The sequence below is a fragment of the Musa acuminata genome, chromosome BXJ2-9, assembly GCF_036884655.1.
Source record: "Musa acuminata AAA Group cultivar baxijiao chromosome BXJ2-9, Cavendish_Baxijiao_AAA, whole genome shotgun sequence".
Classification (NCBI taxonomy): Eukaryota; Viridiplantae; Streptophyta; class Magnoliopsida; order Zingiberales; family Musaceae; genus Musa; species Musa acuminata.
In genome coordinates this window covers 39537074-39559694 of record NC_088346.1, presented here as the reverse complement: position 1 = coordinate 39559694, position 22621 = coordinate 39537074, and the positions used below count along the sequence as shown (strand labels likewise).

At 35.3% G+C, this 22621-nt stretch overlaps 1 protein-coding gene across 3 annotated transcripts in view; it reads left to right on the top strand.

Annotated features, from left to right (window-relative positions):
* LOC135623420 (phospholipase D delta-like) overlaps positions 1 to 13537 on the top strand; it is a 41586-nt gene extending 28049 nt beyond the window's left edge. Inside the window, exons 8-10 of one of the 3 annotated variants that reach the window (XM_065126369.1) lie at positions 4252 to 4422; positions 10802 to 10999; positions 12944 to 13537. In XM_065126369.1, coding sequence (XP_064982441.1) covers positions 4252 to 4422; positions 10802 to 10999; positions 12944 to 13237 — 663 coding nt within the window. In that variant the 3' untranslated portion in view covers positions 13238 to 13537. Of the gene's footprint in view, positions 1 to 4251; positions 4423 to 7365; positions 7534 to 10801; positions 11000 to 12943 lie in introns of those variants that run through there. The other 2 variants (XM_065126370.1, XM_065126371.1) reach the window with 2 other exon arrangements.
* Positions 13538 to 22621: the final 9084 nt, after the last annotated feature.

Here is a 22621-nt window from a genome sequence, read left to right as displayed (position 1 = left end):
AAGGCGATCGCAAGAGTTCAAAGTCAGCGATTTGATGTTGGTGAAGCTTCAACCAGCATCACTCCAATTCTTTAGACACAAAGTACACAAAGGATTGATGTGTAAGTATGAAGGGCCCTTCCCAATTATCAATAGGGTGGGCAACGTCTCCTACAAGTTGCAGCTACTGGCGTGGCTCAAAATTCGCAATGTTTTTCCCACTAGTAACTTGAAAGCCTACCACTCAGATCCGCAAGATGCTTCTCGAAGTGTTCCAACTCGGTTACCCCTCACGAGAGCCTCCTACGAGAAGCGAGTTGAAACCCTTTTAGCAGATCGCATGATAAAGCTACCTAATGGAACTGAGCAGACTGAGTACTTGGTGAAGTGACAAAAGTTTCCCCGAACCGAAGCTAGTTGGGAGCTTGAAGATGCCCTACGACATGAAGAAGCAATCGTCAACAACTACTAACAAGCGTTGTGAATTTAAGTGGGGGAGAATGTCACAAACGGTCATCACACACTCGCAACAACTTCGTTCAACAAACCGTTCGTCGCTTTTGCATACATGTACTGATGCTTGGCAGCATGTTTTGCCTTGGTTGTGTGTTTTTGCTTGTAAAAATGCATGTTCGAACAGGTTGCAGCGCTACAGTGTGACCGCTCACCACACCGGGCAAAACTACCCTAAAATGGCTCCATTTTCGCGTGCCAATGGCCTATTTTCTGCAGACTGCAACAACATGCAAAATATTAGCCATCTCAACACCCTGGAACCCCCCGGGTGGCACGGGGCTGGATGGGGCTTCGGTATAGTGTTGGTCGTTGAACAATCTTCACAAGTTCGCACGTTAACTTGACGGGAACTTGCCTTCGCACTCGGCACTCGGTGAGCAGTTGTTTGTGGACTTGCAACTGTTCGTTCTACCTTCTAAAGTCCTTGTTTTCTTCTTCCTCTCTTTTTTCTCTTGTACTCAAGATGCTCGCGGAATTGCTTGTAAAGCTTCCCACTTCGCGAGACGTCGGGACTTGCTCATCGTTCGTTTACAATCTAATCAACTTTTTGTTTTATAGGTCCTTCGAGATCTGTACGAGGTTGCAACTTGGCTGACCCTTTGCGGATGCATATATCGCAAGGGCGTCTCATGACTTAGGCAATCTCAAGCTAAATCCGAGGAGTTGGTGCAAGGGTGCTTCACAACTTAGGCAACTTTAGCTAAGTCCATGACTTTGCCGCAAGAATGCCTCATGACTTAGGCAATTCCGGCTAAGTCCGTGACACTACGATCAGCTCTTTACATGTTGTGCAAAGCATGAACAAAATCAAAAGGCACGGACATATATGAGCATTACATCAAACACTTCATTTACAATTTTGTTCGTGACAACTCGACATCTGTGTCGGTGCTAATGCAAATGCAGAGCGGCACCGCTTGGCAACTACGTCAATGTCGACGTAGATCCAGAGCAGCGTTGCTCTGCATCACATTGCTTTGCATCCCGTTACTTTGCATTTGTATCGACGCTGACATAAATGCTGAGTAGCCCTTTCATCGCTCGGTAACTGCGTTGATATCGACGCAATTGTTGAGTGGCCCTTTTGTCGCTCTGCATTTGCGTCGGCGTCAATGTAGTTGCTGAGCAACGAAAGGGCCACCGACACAGATGCCGAGTGACGCTTTCATCGCTCGACAACTGCGTTGACGTCGACGCAGATGCAGAGCAGTGAAAGGGCCGCTTGGCAAATGCGTTGGCGCTGACGTAGATGCAGAGTGGCACAATACAGAGTAGTGCCGCTCGACAACTACATTGGCCTCGACGCTGATGTCGAGCGGCCCTTTCGTCACTCTGCATCTATGTCGTTGTCGACATAATTGTCGAGTGGCGAAAGGGTCGGTGATGTAGAGCGGCCCTCATGTCTCGTCGCTACTCTCCTCATCTACAGTAGCCACCACCATCAATTGGAACGTTGAAATTATTTTTTTGCCCATTATTTTCGTATTTCTGTTGGTAAAACTGATGACGTTAGGGTAAATAAACGTAGATGTTTCACTTTCATAACTATGAGGATTCAAATATAAATTTTTTGAAGTCTAGGGACTAGGATGCTAAGGACGTCTAACTACAGGGGATAATATGTAATTAGCCCCCTGGATGAGCCTCGTGCATCGGTTCACCCTTTTATTTCTATTGTTTTTTAGCATGGAGATGATTTGTTTGAAGTTATAAGAATGGAGAGAGGGAGGAGGACATGTAAAGAGTTTGGTTTATAATATTCGCTTCTTTTTTAAAAAGTATAGCCCTTTCAGATTTGCTTTTCTAGTTCGCCTATTCTCTCTTGGTTTTCAGATTGTCACAACCTTATCGAAGGTGATTATGGGCCTCTTACTTTGATGAGCATGAATCACTAGCTGAGACTATGATGATAAATCCATCTACCCCTATAAATTAATTCAATTCTCCTCCTACATGTGATGTGGGACTAAATTGGGGTGACAGAGTTGGTCTATATTTTCAATCAACCTTTTCCTTCAAAGTCTATATGTACATAAGCTTATCTCTAAATAAGATTGTTTCCTTCAAAGTCTATGTATCAAGGCCTGCACTCATTTGCTACTTTTTTAAGCTCATCTTATTCTTGCTTAATGTATGATTTGGTTTTCCTTGTACTTCTGATCTATTATCTGTGTTATGTTTCTTTCTTCTCTATCTGTTCTTTATATTTTACTTATATCAATGTAACTTATCTTACTCTATTTTCTTCATTTGATACTGCTCATGTTTTCTTGTTTACTACACTTGTTATGTGTATCCTTTTCTTTTTTCATATGTACAAATTCTTTTATTGCTTCTTAAGTTTTGTCAATTTTAATTAACTTCAGTCAGAGTACCTTAAAAGTTTATGGAGCTAGTCATTTTTCTATCTGCTTCTCTAGAGGTGCAAACAGTACATGAAACATATTTGTGGACCATTATCTTCAGTGTATTTATATTGGTTTTGTCAAATGGGTTTGAGAATCTTCTTCGTTTTCTTAGTTAATGCAATAAGAAAATTTTAGTATTATCACTATTTTTATTAGATTGGAAATCCATAATATGATGAAATATGAAACTATGCTGCTTGGTTTTTGTGGATCGTTACATGCTTTTCAAAATAACATTTTGATGTCCACACAATATGTTGTGATATGCAATCCTATTGCTTGTTTCCCAAGGAAATCATTGTATATAATTCTTATGTTGCTATTCCTACACCGGAAAAGATCATACTCTTTAATAAAATGTGGATGTAATTTTATCTATGCAAAATTAACTTACCAACTATAATCAACATAGTTCTTAATAAATTCTGTACAATATGCATAAATAATAAACTAGTATGGTTCCATGAACTGAATGTATAATGTTTTGGAGTATGATGATTTTTGCCTTATGGTTTATCTGAAGTTTCTTTTTTGCTTCACAGGTTGTGCTTAGATTGTAGTCTGCTCGACAAAACAGTTTTATATTTTAGTCAATAAATTTCCTTTTAACTCTCCTTTGTTTCTTATCTGTGCGATGAATACTTTCATTGAAGGAACATGAGACCATGTCAGGAACTAAACAAAATTTTCTTCCCTAATTGTTTCAGTTCCCAACCAGAGATCAACCTATTGCTCTTAAGATGCCATATAAAATGAAACTGAATTAACCTGTTCCATGAGTACATTAATAAAAATAAATATTTTTTGGCCCCATCAAGATAAAGATAGAATTACAGGAGTGTCATTTTGGTTGGAAGTATTTCTGATGACTTCCAGCCTATCAGTGCATGCCATTTCGTGTATTGTTTACTTCGACAAGGGCTCTATACTCCACGCCATGTAATCAAAGTAACCATTTGCATTTCCATGCTCTTCCATCCGCGGTACAAACTACAAAGTGGATCAGGTCAAGGTTTAAACCCTGATACCACTATCTATATTGAATCTTGTCAGACTGATATTGTATTGACTAGAATGACAGAATTCACCATATAACAACAACAACAACAACAAAGTTGTAAGTTCCAACTATTTAGGATCGGTTATATGGATCTTTTCCCATCATTTTAGTGGTAACCAATATACCAAAAGCCATATTGGTAGTAACTAATATAATTAAGAATGTCACTTACATTGTCAACTTGATCTTGACAACATTAGATCCCATTATGCTTCTATGTAACTGAGGCTTCCTATGTTGATCATATTATCACAATCTTTTAACTTTTGAAACTTATGATTCCTGCAGGGCCAGACAATACAGATGATGTATGAAATTGTGGCACGGGCTCTTAAATTCATGAACCTTGAAAATGCACATCCACAAGATTATCTTAATTTCTATTGTCTTGGAAATCGTGAAGAAGCACCAAAAGATAACTTGCAACAAGATGATCAGTCCTTGGAAAAAATCCCAGAGGTAAAGTATCTATGGCATAATTTGAAATTGTTTTACTTGTCTTTCAGTCATCAAATGGAATACTATGAATCATTTACATTGTATGATAAATTCAGTGGCATGGGTTGCATGGCTGTACTTTGTTGGCACGGCATGTACTGTGCATTTTGTGCAATACAAGCCGTGTGCCCATGCATATGCTGAGTTTGCTGACAAGGACATGGTACTAGCATGCACCTCTCTGCGTTGCCTGTACAATTTTTTTGCCCCCATTTTCCTCGATTCTTTTCCTTATTCCTTCATCACGGATGGCATAGTGCTGACATAGGCATTCCACTCATCTGACACCTAATGACTACCTTAAATACTTGGAGCTTAGTTTAAAATCTTGGGTATCAAACCCATACCGGTCTCGACCAGACTACTATGGGTCCCGTATGAACCAGCATGCTGACATGTGGTGTGCTGCCGTGCTGGTACATAATGCACCAAAAAGGGAGAGGTGGAGGAGGAGGAGAAGGAGAAGGGGAGGAGGTGAGGAGAAGAAGAAGGAGAAGAGGAGTAGAAGCAGAGGAGGAATAGGAGGCGGACGAGGAAGAGGAGCAGTACTTGGTGAGCCGGTGTGTGGCAGGTGGCACGAGAGAGGTGAGTGCAAGAGAAATCGAAAGAAGGGAGCAGCGGTTGCTTTAACCCTAAATCAACAGGAAAAGAAAGGATCAAACCAATTCAGGAGAGTTAATACCTGGTAACCAATGAACTGGCCACAAACCACCTGGAAAGGAGTGGTACATATTTTGGTTCATGTCCTTGACCGGTAAATATCATTTGGTATGGTCAGGGCGAAAATTTATCATCAAATTCAAAATTTTCATTGATGTGATTAGAAGTTAGATCTAGTTTCCTATGTACCAAAGAGGATTTCGCTATAGCTTAACCTAAACCATGGGATGTTTCAGCTAAAAATGATCAAAGCCACTGGGGCCTTTTTAAAATATATAGTCATAAACATGGTTGCAATTTAAATCTGTTTAAGTATTTTACAATGCTTCACTGGACAATCAACAGAACAGATAAAAGATAATTCTTTTTTGTTGGCAAGACATATTCCACTATCATACCGGTTGTGAAAAGAAGACACTTATAAATTAGTTTAGAGATAATGATAAAGCCTCTTAAGAAAGTAATAATAATGCATCTGCATCCATAAATGAGTACTAGCAACGATAAGAAAAGTGCAATTATTGTAGAAACAGTACAAATTTTGCTCAAGTTTGAATATTTTATTCACTGGTATTATGCAAGCAATAGCCAATGCTGCATGGACATGGGCGTCCAAACGCACAATATATGTCAGATATCCACATTTTACAGTTACCCAACTTTTTAAGTATGCTATTTGAATGTCAAACAACAAGAACAATAGATGAAAGGGATCTTTTTATGATTTCAAAACTATTTATTCTAGTTCCCAACAGTGATTGAAAGAGGCGCTCGGGCGCTCGCCTAGGCGCTCGGGCGAGGCGAGGCGAGGCCCGAGCGCCTCGCTAATGTCCCAGGCGGGCGCTCGCCCGAGCCCAGGCGCTGGGCGCTTCGGGCGAGCGCCTGGGTAAACCAAGTGACCGAACCAGGATTTTAGGTCTGGTTCGGTTGTTAGTTGGTTCGATTGAACCAACTAAACCGATATAACCCTTACCCAACCCTAACCCGCTGCCGCTGTCGCTCCCGATCTTGCTGCTCGTCACTCCTGCTCCTGCTGCCGCTGCTCGCGCCTCCCGCGAGCCCTCCTGCGAGCCTTCCCGCTGCTCGTGACTCCCGCGAGCCCTCCCGCTGCTCGCGCCTCCCGCTCCCTTTCCCTTTCCCGCTGCCGTCACTCGCCGCTTCCTCGTTTCTCCGTCAGGCTCAGTATACAGTATACTCTTAATATTAAGTTTATTTAAATTTTTAAATGATTAATTTTCAATACTGTTAATAGATTAATAATATATTATTTTGATTTTAATATTGTTAATTTTTATTTTGATGTAAAATTTTATTGTTTTGAATTTTGAAACTTTTTGTTAATGTGACATTTTGATTTTGTATCGTATATTTTCTTAATTTAATAGAATATTTTTATTTAAAATTTTAAATAATTATATCTATTAATTATATTATATATTTTTATATTTTAGTGCCTCGCTTTGCTTGGGCGAGCGCCTAGCGCCTCGGGCGTTTTTGGACCTTGGCGTCTTTTGACGTCTAACGCTTTTTAAATCACTGGTTCCCAAGAATAGCATTATGATTGACTAGAGACAATATATTGTGGCTTATTTTTATACTGCCAGATCAAGGTGCTGGGATTGGAATTAGTCGAAGATCAAGCCAAACAAATGATAAAAAATAGAAAATTATTAAATGCAAAACGATTCTTTTAGCTTTTATTTCCTAAGATATTTAACTTTTAAAAATATATGAAATCAGCATGTGAAAGATTAAAAAAGTATGTAAAAATATTAACAAAAATAATGAAGTGTAGTTCATAAAAATATGATTGAGATATAATATATTTCAAATTAAAGACTCAAAATTTATTCATAGCTCTGAATATAGTGACAAATCTCATTATATCTCCAACACTCATCTGATCATCATATGAATAAAGAGTTTGGTAATGCAAAAACAAATAAATACATACTTTATTCCAATAAAGTGCTCTTGAAATTTTAGGTTAATAGGGAATCATTATTCTTCTCTAATATGGCATATTTATTTCCATAAAAGGTTAGGGGTTACCTTCTGTTTTTGTTGGCTTACACTAGTTAGCGGTGGTCAAATCCAGCTGTTTTTGTTGGTTTTTATCTTTTCCTGCCAACACGACCTTTTGATGGGAGCAAAAAGATTGAACTTAAATATTTTATATTTAAGTTGTTTTAAGTCAATAATGGAACTATTTGGTCATTTTTCAATTTAAAATCATTTTGGCAGAATCCCTCCTGAATATTAGAGCTGAACTGGAGTTATATATTATATATTCATTAAGACTCTCTTCCCTAATTTTCGGAGCACTGGTCTGGAATGAATACACCAAAACTTAATTGACATTTTAAACTGATTTCTTACATCACAACTTCCACCAGTTCCTGCTGCCAGATGAGATGAGTACCAACAACATGTTTTACAGAGTCTTGGCTATTTAAGGGTAAGAACCAAAGATCATTAGGTAATTTGTGCATGTAAGTAGTAATTTCTGTTGATTTTCAATCGTTACTGTGATGCTATTTTTTCTTGAAGTAAATCTTTGTTCTATGGCTGGCTTAGCAGTTGATTCATTAGTAGGATGATTGTTTAATTAATTATCTTTCATAGTTCATCGTTAATAATTTTCTTTCAGCGATGACAACTTCATATTTATAGTGTAAAGTGTAAACCCTTCATTAGTAATATTGAAGTATTGAACAACATTCTAGTTCACCTCCTTTTTTTCTCTTTCCTGTTTCTGTTATGTGGAAACTGTCTAATGTTGTGATCAACATGCTCCATAATATGCTGAAACCTACAATTACATAGATGTAATCATTATTTAGTTCATAAATTCGTTAATTTCCGTAAATGCATTGGAAATATCATTTTAAGGGATTAAAATGAATAAAAAGATCGTTATTCATTTAAATGAATAAAAATATCGTTATTCATTTATGAAGTCCTCAAACATTTTTATCAGATTCACTTCATATTAAATGACGAGCCATTTGAAAAAAATAAACACCAAAGTCCTGTATTGTACATGTTTGATGTGGATGTAATCAAGAATCATCATACCCAGGTGGTGTCGGTCCACGGGATGTACATAATGTCAGTACGCTAGTATGCACCAGTTTTCTAGAAAAGGCTGAAAAATGGTTGAAAGTTTATAGAAAAATCCTATGATAATTTTATTTTATTTAATTAAGAATAGAGTGTATATGAGGTGTAAATAAATGCATAAGATAGTGATTAACCTAAATACTTCCAATTTGGGTCTAAATATAAGACAATCGATCTAATTAAAACTAACACAAGAGAATGACCTTAATCATGTTTAATCTTTGTAAATATGTGTTAATACGTCTCTAATTATATTAAATGATAAATAAACATACAAAGAAGCAAAATACCTTTAAATTGGAGAGAAATTTCATTGGATCTTCAGTTTCAGTCTGTTTTTATCCAAATTAATAGCTTGATTACCACTAATTGTTGATTAGAAACTTTAATCACAAGCAAGAGTGTGAGAAAGAGTGAGAATGAGAGTGTCAATGAGTGAGTGTAAGTGAGTGAAATAGGGGGAGAGGGGAGGATTTAAAGCTCCAAATGAGGCCCCAATGGTCAATTTGATCGTTGGGGTCAAACTTGACCCAATTTGGATCGGTATTGGTGAAATTTCGATTGTACCAACTACCAACCCATATCAGTTGATACAACATAAATTTCGACTGTGTTGGCTGATACATCACCTGTACTTATCGATACATCACCCGTACTTATCGGTATTGGTGAAATTTCGATTGTACCAACCCATATCAATTGATACAACATAAGTTTCGATTGTTTTGGTTGATACATCATCCTCATACAGGTCAGCTAACGGACCGATATGTATGCCCATTTCGTACCATTTCGGGTGGTACGTCAAACCAAGGTCTGCAATACCGTACCTACTGGCATTTCGACGCTGGCTCGGTATGGTATGGTATAGTGTACCGAGCAGTACGCCTTGGCGTACAGAGCGGTACACCTAAATTAGGGTGTAAAACCCTCCGAAAATACCTGAAAATAAAAAAAAAGTTAGGATAGTGTTTTTAAGTTAGAAATAAATATAGTAATAATATAAGTTTAGCAAAATCAATGTAAATTAGATAAAAATAGTATCACATATATTTTTCGGGCTTCGAGGAAGTCTTGTTCCATCATATATATGTCAAACACATAAAAGAAACATTAAATATATAATTTTGATCCAATATGATTCAAATTATGATAAAATCATCGTTAGATACACTAATTACATGATTAACATAGTTAATTTTCCACTACTTACTTCTCTTTCAACACTATAAAAATGGCAAACACCCTAATAGGTATTAAACACATTGAATTGACATAAAATCGAATAAATTTTGATTAAATTATCATTAAAATGACTAATCACAGCATTAAATAACTTTATTAAAACCTAATTAAACCTATTTTACTATTATATATATGTCAAACACATAAAAGAAACATTAAATATGTAATTTTGATCTAATATGATTCAAATTATAATAAAATCATCATTAGATACACTAATTACATGATTAACATAGTTAAATTTTCACTAATTACTTCTCTTTCAATACTATAAACATGGCAAACACCCTAATAGGTATTAAACACATTGAATTGGCATAAAATCGAATAAATTTTGATTAAATCATCATTAAAATAGCTAATCACAACATCATAAATATTTTTCAATATTTAATATGCATGAAACACACTAATCATAATATTAAAGATCTTAATTACTCTTTAATTAAAGAAAGAGAATACATACCTCTTGATTTGAAAGTTCTTCCTCTTAATCTTCCCAAATTAACCTCGACTGAATTTATAAATCGTTGTTTTATAGAGTTTAGGAGAGAAAAAAGAGCTTAGGAGTGAAATAGAGAAGAAAAAGAGTTTATATACTATAAGTAGGGGCTCCAACGGTCAAATTGATCGTTGGAGCACTGTAGCACTGTTACAATGCGGGAATTGACCGTTGGAGCATTGTAGCACTGTTACAATACGGTAACAATCAATGTCGACCGTTGTCGAGTTGTGCCGGGCGGTAACGGTCGAAATTTTGACCGTTACCACTCAATATTGCCCTGTATTGTCCGATACGGGGCGTTTTTAAACGTTCTGTCCGGTTGCGGGCAGTTTACATACCGGTATCCCGTCGGACCGGTATGTACCGCCTATACCGAGCGGTATCATTCGGTATTGCCTACCTTGCGTCAAACATTGGATGTAATTTGAAAGCTGAATATTTATAGCTGGTGACTTTTTTGTATTTTAGCTCCATATTTGTCTTGTTGATGCTGATTTTGACATGTGAGATCACACTGTTTCCAATAAATCCTCTGTATCTTATGGATTGTCTCAAAATTGTTACGTCTGAAGTTTACAATTGGCATTATGATCTTCACATTGCGACAAGGCTACTTCTATTTTATTCTCTAATGTTCCTTGCTTAATATTATCTTTGTAGAGACTTACATATCATAGAGGTTTAACTCAAAGGAAATGAGTATCTAGGTTGTCATACTCTATAGAGATTACTTTTAGAAAATAACCAAGTGCTTTTGTACCATGCTTCACATTTAATATCTAAGTATTCCATCTTGAATGAACTCAGGAATTGTCACAAAAGTTTCGGCGGTTTATGATCTATGTCCATGCAAAAGGGATGATTGTAGATGATGAGTATGTTATAATTGGTTCAGCCAATATCAACCAAAGATCTTTGGCTGGTTCAAGAGATACTGAGATAGCCATGGGAGCCTATCAGCCTCATCATACATGGACTAAGAGAAAAAGACATCCACATGGCCAGGTCATTGCCATTTATCATCTTTTATGTTTCATCCTTCTGTATCACTTTATAATTCTAAATCTAAACTTTATTTAACCATCTCCAAACATTTCTTATACATTGAATATGTATAATAAATATATGAAAGATTTTAGTATCACTATCATAAAATATATGAGTCTGTATGTATTCTTCATCATGTGAAACTTGGTATTCCTTTCTAACTACCCTTATAGAACACTGTGCAGTTATGTTATAGTTCATTGCTGATTAAACTTCTTTCTACTGCTAACTTGAGGCATCGTTCAAAGAAGTTTGAGTTTAAACATATATTGAGTAACTTATCATGCTACTGTAAAAATGATAAGCTTTGTGCCTTTCCACCATATGAAGAAAAAATTATTGAGAAATACCATATTGTTTGGGAACTACAGGCATCTGGTCCAATTATCAAATTATCCATGAGATGAAACCTTGAGTCCCATGTCTGGGACTTCAAGATTATTTGGATCATTAATTGAGAATTGTTGTGATATACAGTTAATCATTTTAGAAACACATTAAATCATGCTTTTCCATGCTATCTCACAGGCCTGCTGATTGGCATAGTGACATCTGACAAGGACCTCTATGAGTGAATTGGTAGATCAACTTAGAATATTAAAGACAAGTCTCCTGTACAGTGGTGTTTGTCCCAACGAGACTCTAGTTTAGGAAAGCTTTCTAACTTGCAAAGTGCAAGAAAACAAAGAATGCATGTGTTGAGTGGAAGAATGAAACAGGAAAAGATTGTATTGTCAAAGAATGTGTTGGACAATATGACTACAACATGGATGTAGCTAATTAACTATGGTTCCACTTTTGTGTGACTTCATTTGAGTTGTTTCTATTTTGTTTTGTTTTTTCCTTGAAGACCACCCAAAGTACATAAAAAACTGCACAATGCTAGACATGTTTACCTTCAAAAAAGCAAGAGATAATTTGTTTTGGAAATTAGGGATTTTGCTGTGTCAAATCACAGAAGAAAGCTTGTGAAGAGACTGCTGGAACAAGTAAAGCTTTGGCATTTCCGATCCTATAGGTGGTTAAAGGTTTAAATAACACGTGTTGATGGCTAGAGGATAGGTGATGATGTGCTTGAACAGGTACATGTAAGTATTCTTTATTTTACAATAAAATACCAAATTACAATAAAATCCCGTCATAGTAAATCCTCAAAATCAATTCAATTCATATCAATATTCCAGTGACAAGAAACTCAACATCAAGTACCCTCTGATAGTTGAATACATAAAAATCAAAATTATAACAAATAACTTGATGTTGAATGAAAAATATGGAAAAAGTTAAAAGTTTGTATCGTTTTCCTACAGCATCTGAAAAATTTCATGATATGTGATGGACCTTAACTTTTTTCTGATTGAAAGAGAGTTCCTTGCCAATGATAAACCCTATGATAGATGTGGTGCTGATGCAGTGATAGAAATTTAAATGGAGAATGTTGGAGGTAGTCATATTATGCATTAGCTAGTTTGTGGGAATAGCTGATACAAAGTGATCCAATTTTAGTCGCCCTTCCAGGTGGACTAAACCAGGTGTTGGTGGAACCAAGTCACTCTACGCAAGATCAATTAAAAGTGTAACTGAAAAAATGGATCTCTCAATAGACTAACTTGCTGATGAATGGGACTCAAGATGCTTTCCTTAATTGGCAATCTAAAGCAGCTGATTGGTTAGCCAGATGGAAAGCTTTGGTGCTTTTGTGGTAATTGTATTAGTACAAAACCAGACAAAAGTTTTCTATTACTTACACATCTGTTCCTGCTTTTAGTTCTTGTTGTAGCACTTGTTGCATTTGCAAGGTGGTACTGAAGTACCATCATAGTTTACTTTTTTCAAAGAGAACTTTGATACTGCATATTATACCAAGCGCAATACATATTAACAAAATTTGAATTGCTCCAGGTATATGGATATAGGATGTCATTGTGGGCAGAACATCTCGGTATGATAGATGACCGTTTCAAGGAACCCAACAGTTTGGAGTGTGTAAAGTTTGTGAACAAGATAGCTGAAGAGAACTGGTCGAGATACACTGCAGAGGAAATAACACCACTGACAGGTCACCTACTGAAATACCCTGTCAAGGTGGAAGCTGATGGCAAGGTCGGGCCCCTGCCCAACCAGGAGTGTTTCCCTGATGTCGGTGGCAAGATTCTAGGAGCTTATACTGCTCTTCCTGATACACTCACCATGTAGCTAGTTTCAGTTCTTGAAAGTTATCTCAAATCCACCAACACAATAAAGTTTCTGTAAGAATATATTATTTGAAATATTGTCCTTGTGTAACATTATGGTGGCGGAGAGAAGGTTTTTAAGTGTTGTAGTGTTGTTCCTGTATATGTTATTCTCCTTTTGTATTCTACAATTTGTATTGAGCTGCAACTTTGACAAATAAAATTGAGGTTGTAAATGGATTACTAGTTTGTACTCTTATAAAGTAGAATGATGTGATGTTCTGCAGAGTGACATTTGATTTTATGTATCATGTTACCATTACGTCAACATTTGCATTGTTGTGTGTGATATAGTGATTCATTAGCTACTAAAAGCCTTCTCATGTCCACATCTCCAACATGGTGTGAGAGAAGAATTCCTGATCCAACGAAGTGCGAGGCATCTCTAAACCACTGTGATGTCGACGCGTTCCGTCTCCACTCGTCCTGATCCAATCAGGACTGTGCATCATTTGGATCTTCTAAGTTATAACGAGACGCATAACTGCAAAGCCGAACCGCGACAAGGAAGAGAGTTTAATGAGGCAGTTTGGGCTTCGAACAGCAGCAGCAGCTATACAAGACTCGGGTACAATGATTTCCTTCTCTTCTTTCCTCATTTGAGCCATAATAAATCTACATATAGTCTGCTCTGGTTGAGGGAGAACCTGGATACTTGCTAGTTAGGGGGGCATCAAGGAATTCCTTCTCTTCTTCTTCCATTACCACTGCTCTCTTTCTCTCTCTCTCTCTCTCTCTCTCTCTCTCTCTCTCTATCGATCTCTCTCTCTAACTCTCTCGTTTTGGGAGACAGATGAGTTTGGCCTCTATCTCTATCTCTAGCTCTGCAAGACTCACTTAGAGTGACTTCCTTCTCTTCTTCCCTTATCATGTGAACCACAAGATACACAGTCTGCTCTAGTTAGAGAGAGAACTGGATACAGGCTAGTTAGAGAAGTTGACTTTCTTCTATTCTTCCTTTCGCTCTCTCTCTCTCTCTCTCTCTCTCTCTCTCTCTCTCTTATTTTGAGACTGAACAGGGAGACGAGTTTGGCAGCTTGAGTTAGCTACATACAGGGAAAGAAGGTGGTGGTGCACACAGGCTAGTGAGATGTGCCAGTGTGCATCGTGTGGACAGAGCCGATGGGGGTGACGGTAATTATGTAAAATATGTAATGGATATGATTAGATTTTGATTATAGTTACCGATCAATTGATAGAAAATATAATTATAAAATAATTCATCAAAAGATAACCTTGATTGAGAGGGATTTTTCTAATTACTTATCATAGAATATCTATTTTCACCTATAAATAGATAAGACCTCGTAAGAATTATATACATAATGATTACTTATGCGGATATATAGATAAATGGATTGCATGATATTATTAAGAAATTATAAATCTTCTCTCGTCTCTCTTTAATCATGTGAATTAGTTATCAAGATATTATAAATATTCTCTTGTATCTCTTTATTCCTAAATTTAATGTTCATAATGGTCTTGTAAAAGATAAGAAAAAAGGAGAAGACGAATCTAATTCTCCTTATAGGTCGATATCATTACAGATCTCGGATCCGACGATGGTATGCTAGTAGATCAGAGAAAATATTTTAGTATCGAAAGGTACGTATCGTAAATTTAGAAATCTATTGTTATTTGATTTTAGATTTCGGTATTAAAGTTTTTTATAAAATAATAGCTTATGATTTTTATGTTTACAATTGATATCAAAGCAATAATTTTGAAATCAAATAATTTAGATCTATTTGTTAGTACATTTCACTCACGAAGAGGTGTTAATTAGTTTTTATTTACATCGCATGAATGAATCATCAATATTGCTAGTATGCTTTTCTATCCAATCCATTTTATCGCTTGCTTATGAGCGATGTAAGGTTCCTCATGTTTTATCGATAGTCCATTGTTGATAGCTTATTGTTGATGATATATTATTAAGGGTGATGGCCTTTGGTGATCGCTCGTCCAATTATAGCCAATGTCTATGCAGCACCACTATGTGCGGTGATTGCATCTCATGCAATAGCTGCGAATGCTAGTTACATCGCCACGCGGAGGTGATGGCCACGCACAACGACGATCGCATATAGAAAGGGAGGTTAGGTTTTTCTTTTGACTAAAACGATAGTTTTATCCTAAAAAATAAGAGAAATATGTGTCCTTAAATTTTAATTTTTCTTTATGCCCTTTGAAAATTATAAATTATCATTATATATCCTATGTCAAATTATAATTTTACCCTTTTAAAATTTAATTTTTTTTATTTATGCCCTCAATTATAAAATTAATTAATTAAATATTTTGATTGGACTTGATAATGTCTATATTAGACTATTTACTAGATTTTGATTTAATTAATCAAGTTTTAATCAAATTTAGAAAAAATAAAATTTTGATCAATTTTCATATTGATCAATTTTAATTCTTGACTTAATTGGGTTGATGTTTAGCCTAATTCTAGGTTTGCCTAATTAAATAAGATTTATTGGTGTAAGGGTTTCAAATGAAATTAAAAAAAATATAAATTATGATTTTTTAATTTTTCTCATATGACTTATTGATTATATTTTGCATACAATAAATAAAAAATCAATTATTATTCTTAGATATTTATTTGGTTATTCATATGTATATATATAAAATTATGAAATAATATTTATTTTTAATATAAAGGTATGGTTTATATTTTATCATGATTATAGTTATCATATAAGTTTTTCTTTTTGTTGATCAATATTCAATAATTATTATGATTATTATTTTATTATTGAACTATCTCTATATAAATTAAATTGAAATAATTTGATGAATATTATTTATAAATTATATATATAAGTTTTATCTAATCTATAGCTACCAAAGGGTGTTGGGATGGTAGCCTTATAGGATATAATTTATAATAAATTTTTTTTATCATTTATAGGATATTTTAAACTATATTTTATATTATTGTATTAGTCCTATAGTTGCCAAAGTGATCTAGATTAATAATTTATAAAATTATATTAAAATCCTTGTAATTTAGAGTTATATACCCAAAAGTAACAATACTATTTTATAAGAATCAATACGACACTAAGGGGGGGGGGGAGGGTGAATTTGTACAGCGATAAAAATGACGATTGCGATTCCAAATCTTTCTGAGTTGATAAAAATATAACGAAAAAATCGTATCAAGAAGATGTCGACTTGAAGTAAATTTACAATACAGAGTGCAGCTAAGTAATGAAAGTAAGCAGTAAGGAAATAACACATTAGATTTATAATGGTTCGATCATTGTGATCTACATCCACTTCTGATTCCTTTTCCGTTGAGGTCACTAACGTCTAATAATGGTCTTTCTTTAATGGGTGAAGACCAACCACCCTCTTACAATACTTTCTCATTTTCACAGGTTTAGGAGACAACCCTTATAAGCCTCACATCTCACTTAATGATTATAAGACTTCGAAAGGGAGGAGGACTCTTAGTACTTTTATAACACTTTTATACCCTAATACTTTAATATTTTTGTTCACACTTTGTTATACTTTTATGTAGAAAAGAGTGAGGTATTTATAGGTCCCAATGACTTCAAAATTAGAGTAAAAAAGTATCTCATCTTGGATTTCTAGGGTATTGGCAGTACCACCGTTATTATTGGGCGATACTATCGCCTACAAACTGACATTGGGTGGTACCACCACCTGATAGAGCCTTAAAGACTAGGCTTTGGCAATACTACTACCTGACAAGGTAGCATAATTGCTTGATAAAACAGTACCACCTCCTGATAGCATTAACTGTTTGTGGTGCCATCGATCAATCTAGGCGGTACCATCACCCATACCACTTAGGAGGCTGAGCCTCAAGCGATTCCACCACTAGCTTCGATAGTACCATCGCTAACTTCGACAGTGCCACCACTTGACATGGCTTTGGGTCATTGAATGAGCCAAATAATAGGCCTAATTCAGTCTTAATTTTAGCCTAGTTGGCCCCTAACTGAGTTAGTAGGATTTCTCCCGGACCTAACTCAAATTAAGACCTAACTACATCAATTAAGACCAAAACAATTACAATCAAGCAATCTAGTTATCCGACACGTCAATTGTTCAGTCGAACTCCAGGCAAAACTTCTAGCGCACTTCTAGTGAACTCTTGATGAGCTTTCGATGAACTTCCAGCATATCATTTAGATATTCGGCGCATCATGCGATCCTCCAGCATATTGACTCCTACAACATCCATTCTCGGTGCATACTCGGATTCTTCTAACCCGATGCCCGATCATGACTCCGACGCAACACACGATTCTTCCATAATTGATTTATCTTTTTTCATGTAGTTAGTCCTACATCACTTATTTCAACATATGGATTAGATCATTAATTTATCAATTGATTTCATTATCAAAATCCGAGATTTAACAATCTCCCCCTTTTTTTATGAAGATAACTAATTGATGATGGAGTTAACCTTAACTCCCCCTATCTATATGCTATATTGGGATAAAGCAAACTTGAATTCAAAAGGAATCATGACCTTTGAATTCAAGTGAAATAATTTCGATCTCTACGATCGAATGCAATATATTATATCAAAATTTTATATGTTATGTATCATTATAGTTTCAAATTAAAATATGCACAATTTTAAAACATTACATTTCATCCTTACTTTATGCATGATACCAAAAATAAATTAACATCACTTTTGGTATAACATACATGATACTAAAGTATTCATGATACCAAAATTAACATCATTTTGGACATACATACATGATGCTAAGACATTAAAATTTTAAGTATTTATCACTTTATGCATTAAATCAATATTTTGATCATGATACCATTCATCATTTCATGATACCAAACATTCATCATTTCTCCCCCTTTGTCATCAACAATAAAGAAAATTATTCAATAATACAAGTATTTTAAACTATTCAAATAAGTTTTTCACTAATTTATCCAATCTAGCAAATTTGTGAAATGAGAAGTTAAGTAAAAACTTTGCATGATAATTACTTTTGCTTTTTAAAATAGGTAAGCTAGCTTTATTGCTTTAGATGTGCTAAGTATTTTTTGGTGCAAGTTTCTTTCTTCCTTCTGTCATAAGAATAAAAAGAAAAGGAAGAAGAGTAAAGGAGAAATTCATTCATCATGAGAAAAATCAAGTTATAAGAACAAAATCCATGAACGGATTTGAACCATGTCAAATCCATGAACTAAATTAAATCAATGAAAACATTTGTTTCATTGAATCGAGCTTCTACTTTTGCATAGAGAAAGGATTCATGATAAAAAATCAAAATGTGCATACTAAAAATTCATGAATCAAATCCCTTTTCTTGTAAATAGAAGGAAGAAGGATTCATAGGAAATGATTATCATATAAAAGATCAAGTATAGCAAAAATCCATGAATAAAATATCTTCTTTAGTGAATTACAAGAAGAATGAATGAAGAAAATGATCTTGATTTAAAAAGAAAACTCAAAGTTATGAAAAATCGAGAAATCCAAAAAATGTATAGAGGAATTCATACATTTGGAAGATTTAACATGCCTAATTCTCTTCTAATAAAATCAAATTATTCCTTGTTCAATGGTTTTGTAAAAATATATGCTAATTGATGCTTTGTATCAATAATTTCTAAAGATATGTCATGATTATTAACATGATCTCGAATAAAATGATGCCTCATATCAATATATTTAGTTATAGAGTGTTGAATGATATTCTTGGTTAAATATATTGTACTACTATTATTACATTTTATAGGGATATTTTTCAAATAAATTCTATAATCTTCTAAAGTATTTTTCATCCATATAAATTGTGCACAACATGCACCTGCTACTATATACTCAACTTCGGTTATAGATAGTGCAATCGAGTTTTGTTTCTTGGAAGATCAAGAGACAAGTGTATGACCTAAGAGTTAACATGTTCTAGATATGCTTTTTCTATCTATTTGACAATTAGAGAATCAACATCGGTAAAAACAAGTAACTAAAAGTTTTTGAATTTTGGATACCATAATCCTAGATTAGGAGTTCCGTATCTAAAAATCCTTTAAATAGCTTTTAAGTAAGATTGTTTGGGATTAGATTAAAATCTAGTACATACTCCAATACTAAATATAATATCAGGTCTAGTTGCTGTGAGGTATAATAAATTACCTACCATACCCCTATAAGTCTTTTAGTCAAAATATTATGTTAGGATTAATACAACACTAAGAAGGGGAGGGGAGGGGTGGGGTAAATTAGTGCAGCAATAAAAGTTACGGATTTGAAAAGTTTCGTTCGACAAAGTCATTTCATCAAAGCCCATATCGGAAAGTAATGAAAGTAATGACTTAGAGTATATATAAAGCATAGAATGCAGATAAGTAATGAAAGAAAGTAGTAAGGAAAGAACATACTGGATTTATAGTGGTTCGGTCATTGTGACCTACTTCCACTTCCGATTCCTCCTCCATCGAGGTTACCAACATCCACTAATGGTCTTCCTTTAATAGGCAAAGACTAGCCACCTTCTTATAAAGCTTTTTTCATTTTTATGGGTTCAGGAGATAACCCTTATAAGCCTCACATCTCTTTTCTAATGATTATAAAGCTGAAGAAAGAGGAGGACCTTTAGCACTTTTACAACACTTTTACACCCCCAACATTTAAAGATTTTTTTACACTTTTCTGCTCTTTTTTTTTCCCTTTCATGCATAAAGGAGTGAGGTATTTATAGGCTCTAAAAGTTTTAGAATTTGAGCCAAAAAGTGTCTCTTTCAGATTTTCAAGATACTGGTAGTACCACTACCAAGTACTCTGACAATGGGTAGTACTACCTTCCAATCTTGTGGTACTACCACTTAACAGAGCCTCAGAGACTAGGCTTTAGTGGTACCACCACCTAACAATATTAACTGTTGACGGTTCCATTGCTAGTCATAGGTGCCCTACAAGCCAATCATGTGAGTGATGACATGTGTGACTTGACACACAATTTTTTTTCTTATTATATTTTGGTATTTTATCACTTTATTATATATGTTGCTTGAATATACTGTGATGTCCATGGACCTATGCAATGAGAATCGGATCGTGATGAGATCATGATAATAAGACCAATTTGCCTTTCAATATAGATCCTAAATAATCCGGATCATAAGTTACTTGAGAGGGACATCGAGATAATCGGATATACCGATATGCTATATACCCATCCATACGATGAATGTAATTGGTCTCATAACTACTTGTGTGAGGACATTAGGGATACATTACAAGTGATCATTGGACAATGAGTTCACTAATTGATCCGCTTACGGAATGCTGGATGGTTCATGATGCCTTATTATCATATAGCGATTTCGTAGTCCTAGTGGTGTATCTGGTCCTTAGACTTGAGACACCAAGAATGTCCTATATGAACACTTCACTCTTTAATACTAGATTCATAAGTCTGGTAGTTTCAGATCTAGCACAACCGGTCATCGAGAGTGGTAGCCAACCTTACGAGGACTATTGAGTGTTGATAGAGGATTATCCACTCTCAATGTCATAAGAGGAATATCCCATGTGTTTTTTCTTAGAAAAATCCTTGGTTAGGGTCATTCGGATTGAGAGAGAAAGAGTTCTCATGGAGAATCTGATTAGAGCGAAACTCGATTAGAAACCGTAGGAGTTTAACATCACTATACCTAATATACGGTCTTTAAAATATTAGATGGATGAGGGACTATAAGTATATGGTAACTGAGGATAGACAAGTCCAATAAATTAGATTCCCTTGTATCGTTTGGGGACTACGACGTAGTGGCCTAGTACGTCCGTAGTTAATAAGTTAAGTGAATTATTATGGAGATAATAATTCACTAAGCTAAAAGAAGTTCTAACATATATGACTCACAGTTAACTTGATACATGATAGGTATTGCGATGAGTAGAGGTTCGGATATGAGATATCCACCGGAGCCCCTATCTTATTGGATATTCAATAAGCTCCTGAATTATTGGATTCCATGGATGAGATCTAATAAGAACCAATAAGAGATTATTGGATAAAGATCCAGTAATCTAAGAGACTTGGGTAGTTAGATAAAGATCCAATACCCAATAGGGCAGGATCCATTAGGGTTAAGTCGATAAAGGACCTCTATAAATAGGAGAGAACTAATAGTTCATAGGCTAGAGCCTTTTTAGTTTGCCTCTCCTTTTCTCCTCCTCTTCTCCTCCTCAAAGTAGGCCTGGAGCTTTAAGGAGCATCATTATAGCCCTACTATATGAATCACTACTAGAGAGGAGGGCTCTTGATCTCGTTCACCATCTCCTAGAGATTTATAGGGACTTAGGGATATACGATCTTCCTAGGTAACATAATCTTTCATTTATGTAGTTTTAAGTTTCACAGATTTTATGCACTAATCTTCATACGATAAAAAAAAATATCTTTGAAAAATTTAGGATTTTATTTTCTGTACTTCCGCTGTGTATGTGATGTTGTCTCCTGAGATTTCCTAATAACCACTGCCTAGTTTGGGTAGTACCAATGCCTAGACCACTTGGGAGGTTAAGCTTTAGGTGGTTCCACTACCCACCCTAGGTGTTGCCATCGCTTGGCAAGGCTCCAAGTGGTCAAGTGGGCCTTCCATCTAACTCAACTCAACCTTGTTTTCGGCCCACTTAGCCCTTAACTAAGTTAGTGGGATTACCACTAAATCCTAACTCAATTATGGTTCTAACTATGACAATTAAGACATTAACTAAGCAATCTTTGTCCGGTATGTTAATTGTTCTTCTAGCGAAGTCTTGATGAACTTTTACTGAACTTTTCGGCATGCTTTTGGTGAATTCCTGACAAACTCTTGGTGAACTCTTGATGAACTCTTAGCGAACTCTCGACGAACTCTTGATGAGCTTTTGACGAACTCCTGACGAGCTCTCGGCGAGCTTTCGACACATCGTTAAAATCTTCATCATATCATCCGATCTTGGACTCTGACCCAATATCTACTTTATGTCTTATCTATTATCATAGTTAATCATGTAACACTTATCTCAACATATGGATTAGATCATTTATCAATTGATTTCATCATCAAAATCCATGATTTAACAATCTCTCCCTTTTTGATGATGACAACCAATTGATGATAGACTTACCTTTACTCCCCCTATATAAATGATACATTGAGATAAAGCAAACTTGAATTCAAAAGGATTCACAACATTTGAATTCAAATTAAACACTTTCGATCATTGTGATCAAATGCAATATATCATATCAACATATCAATATGATATGTATCATTAAAACATGCACAATTTTAAAACCTTACATTTTATACTCACTTC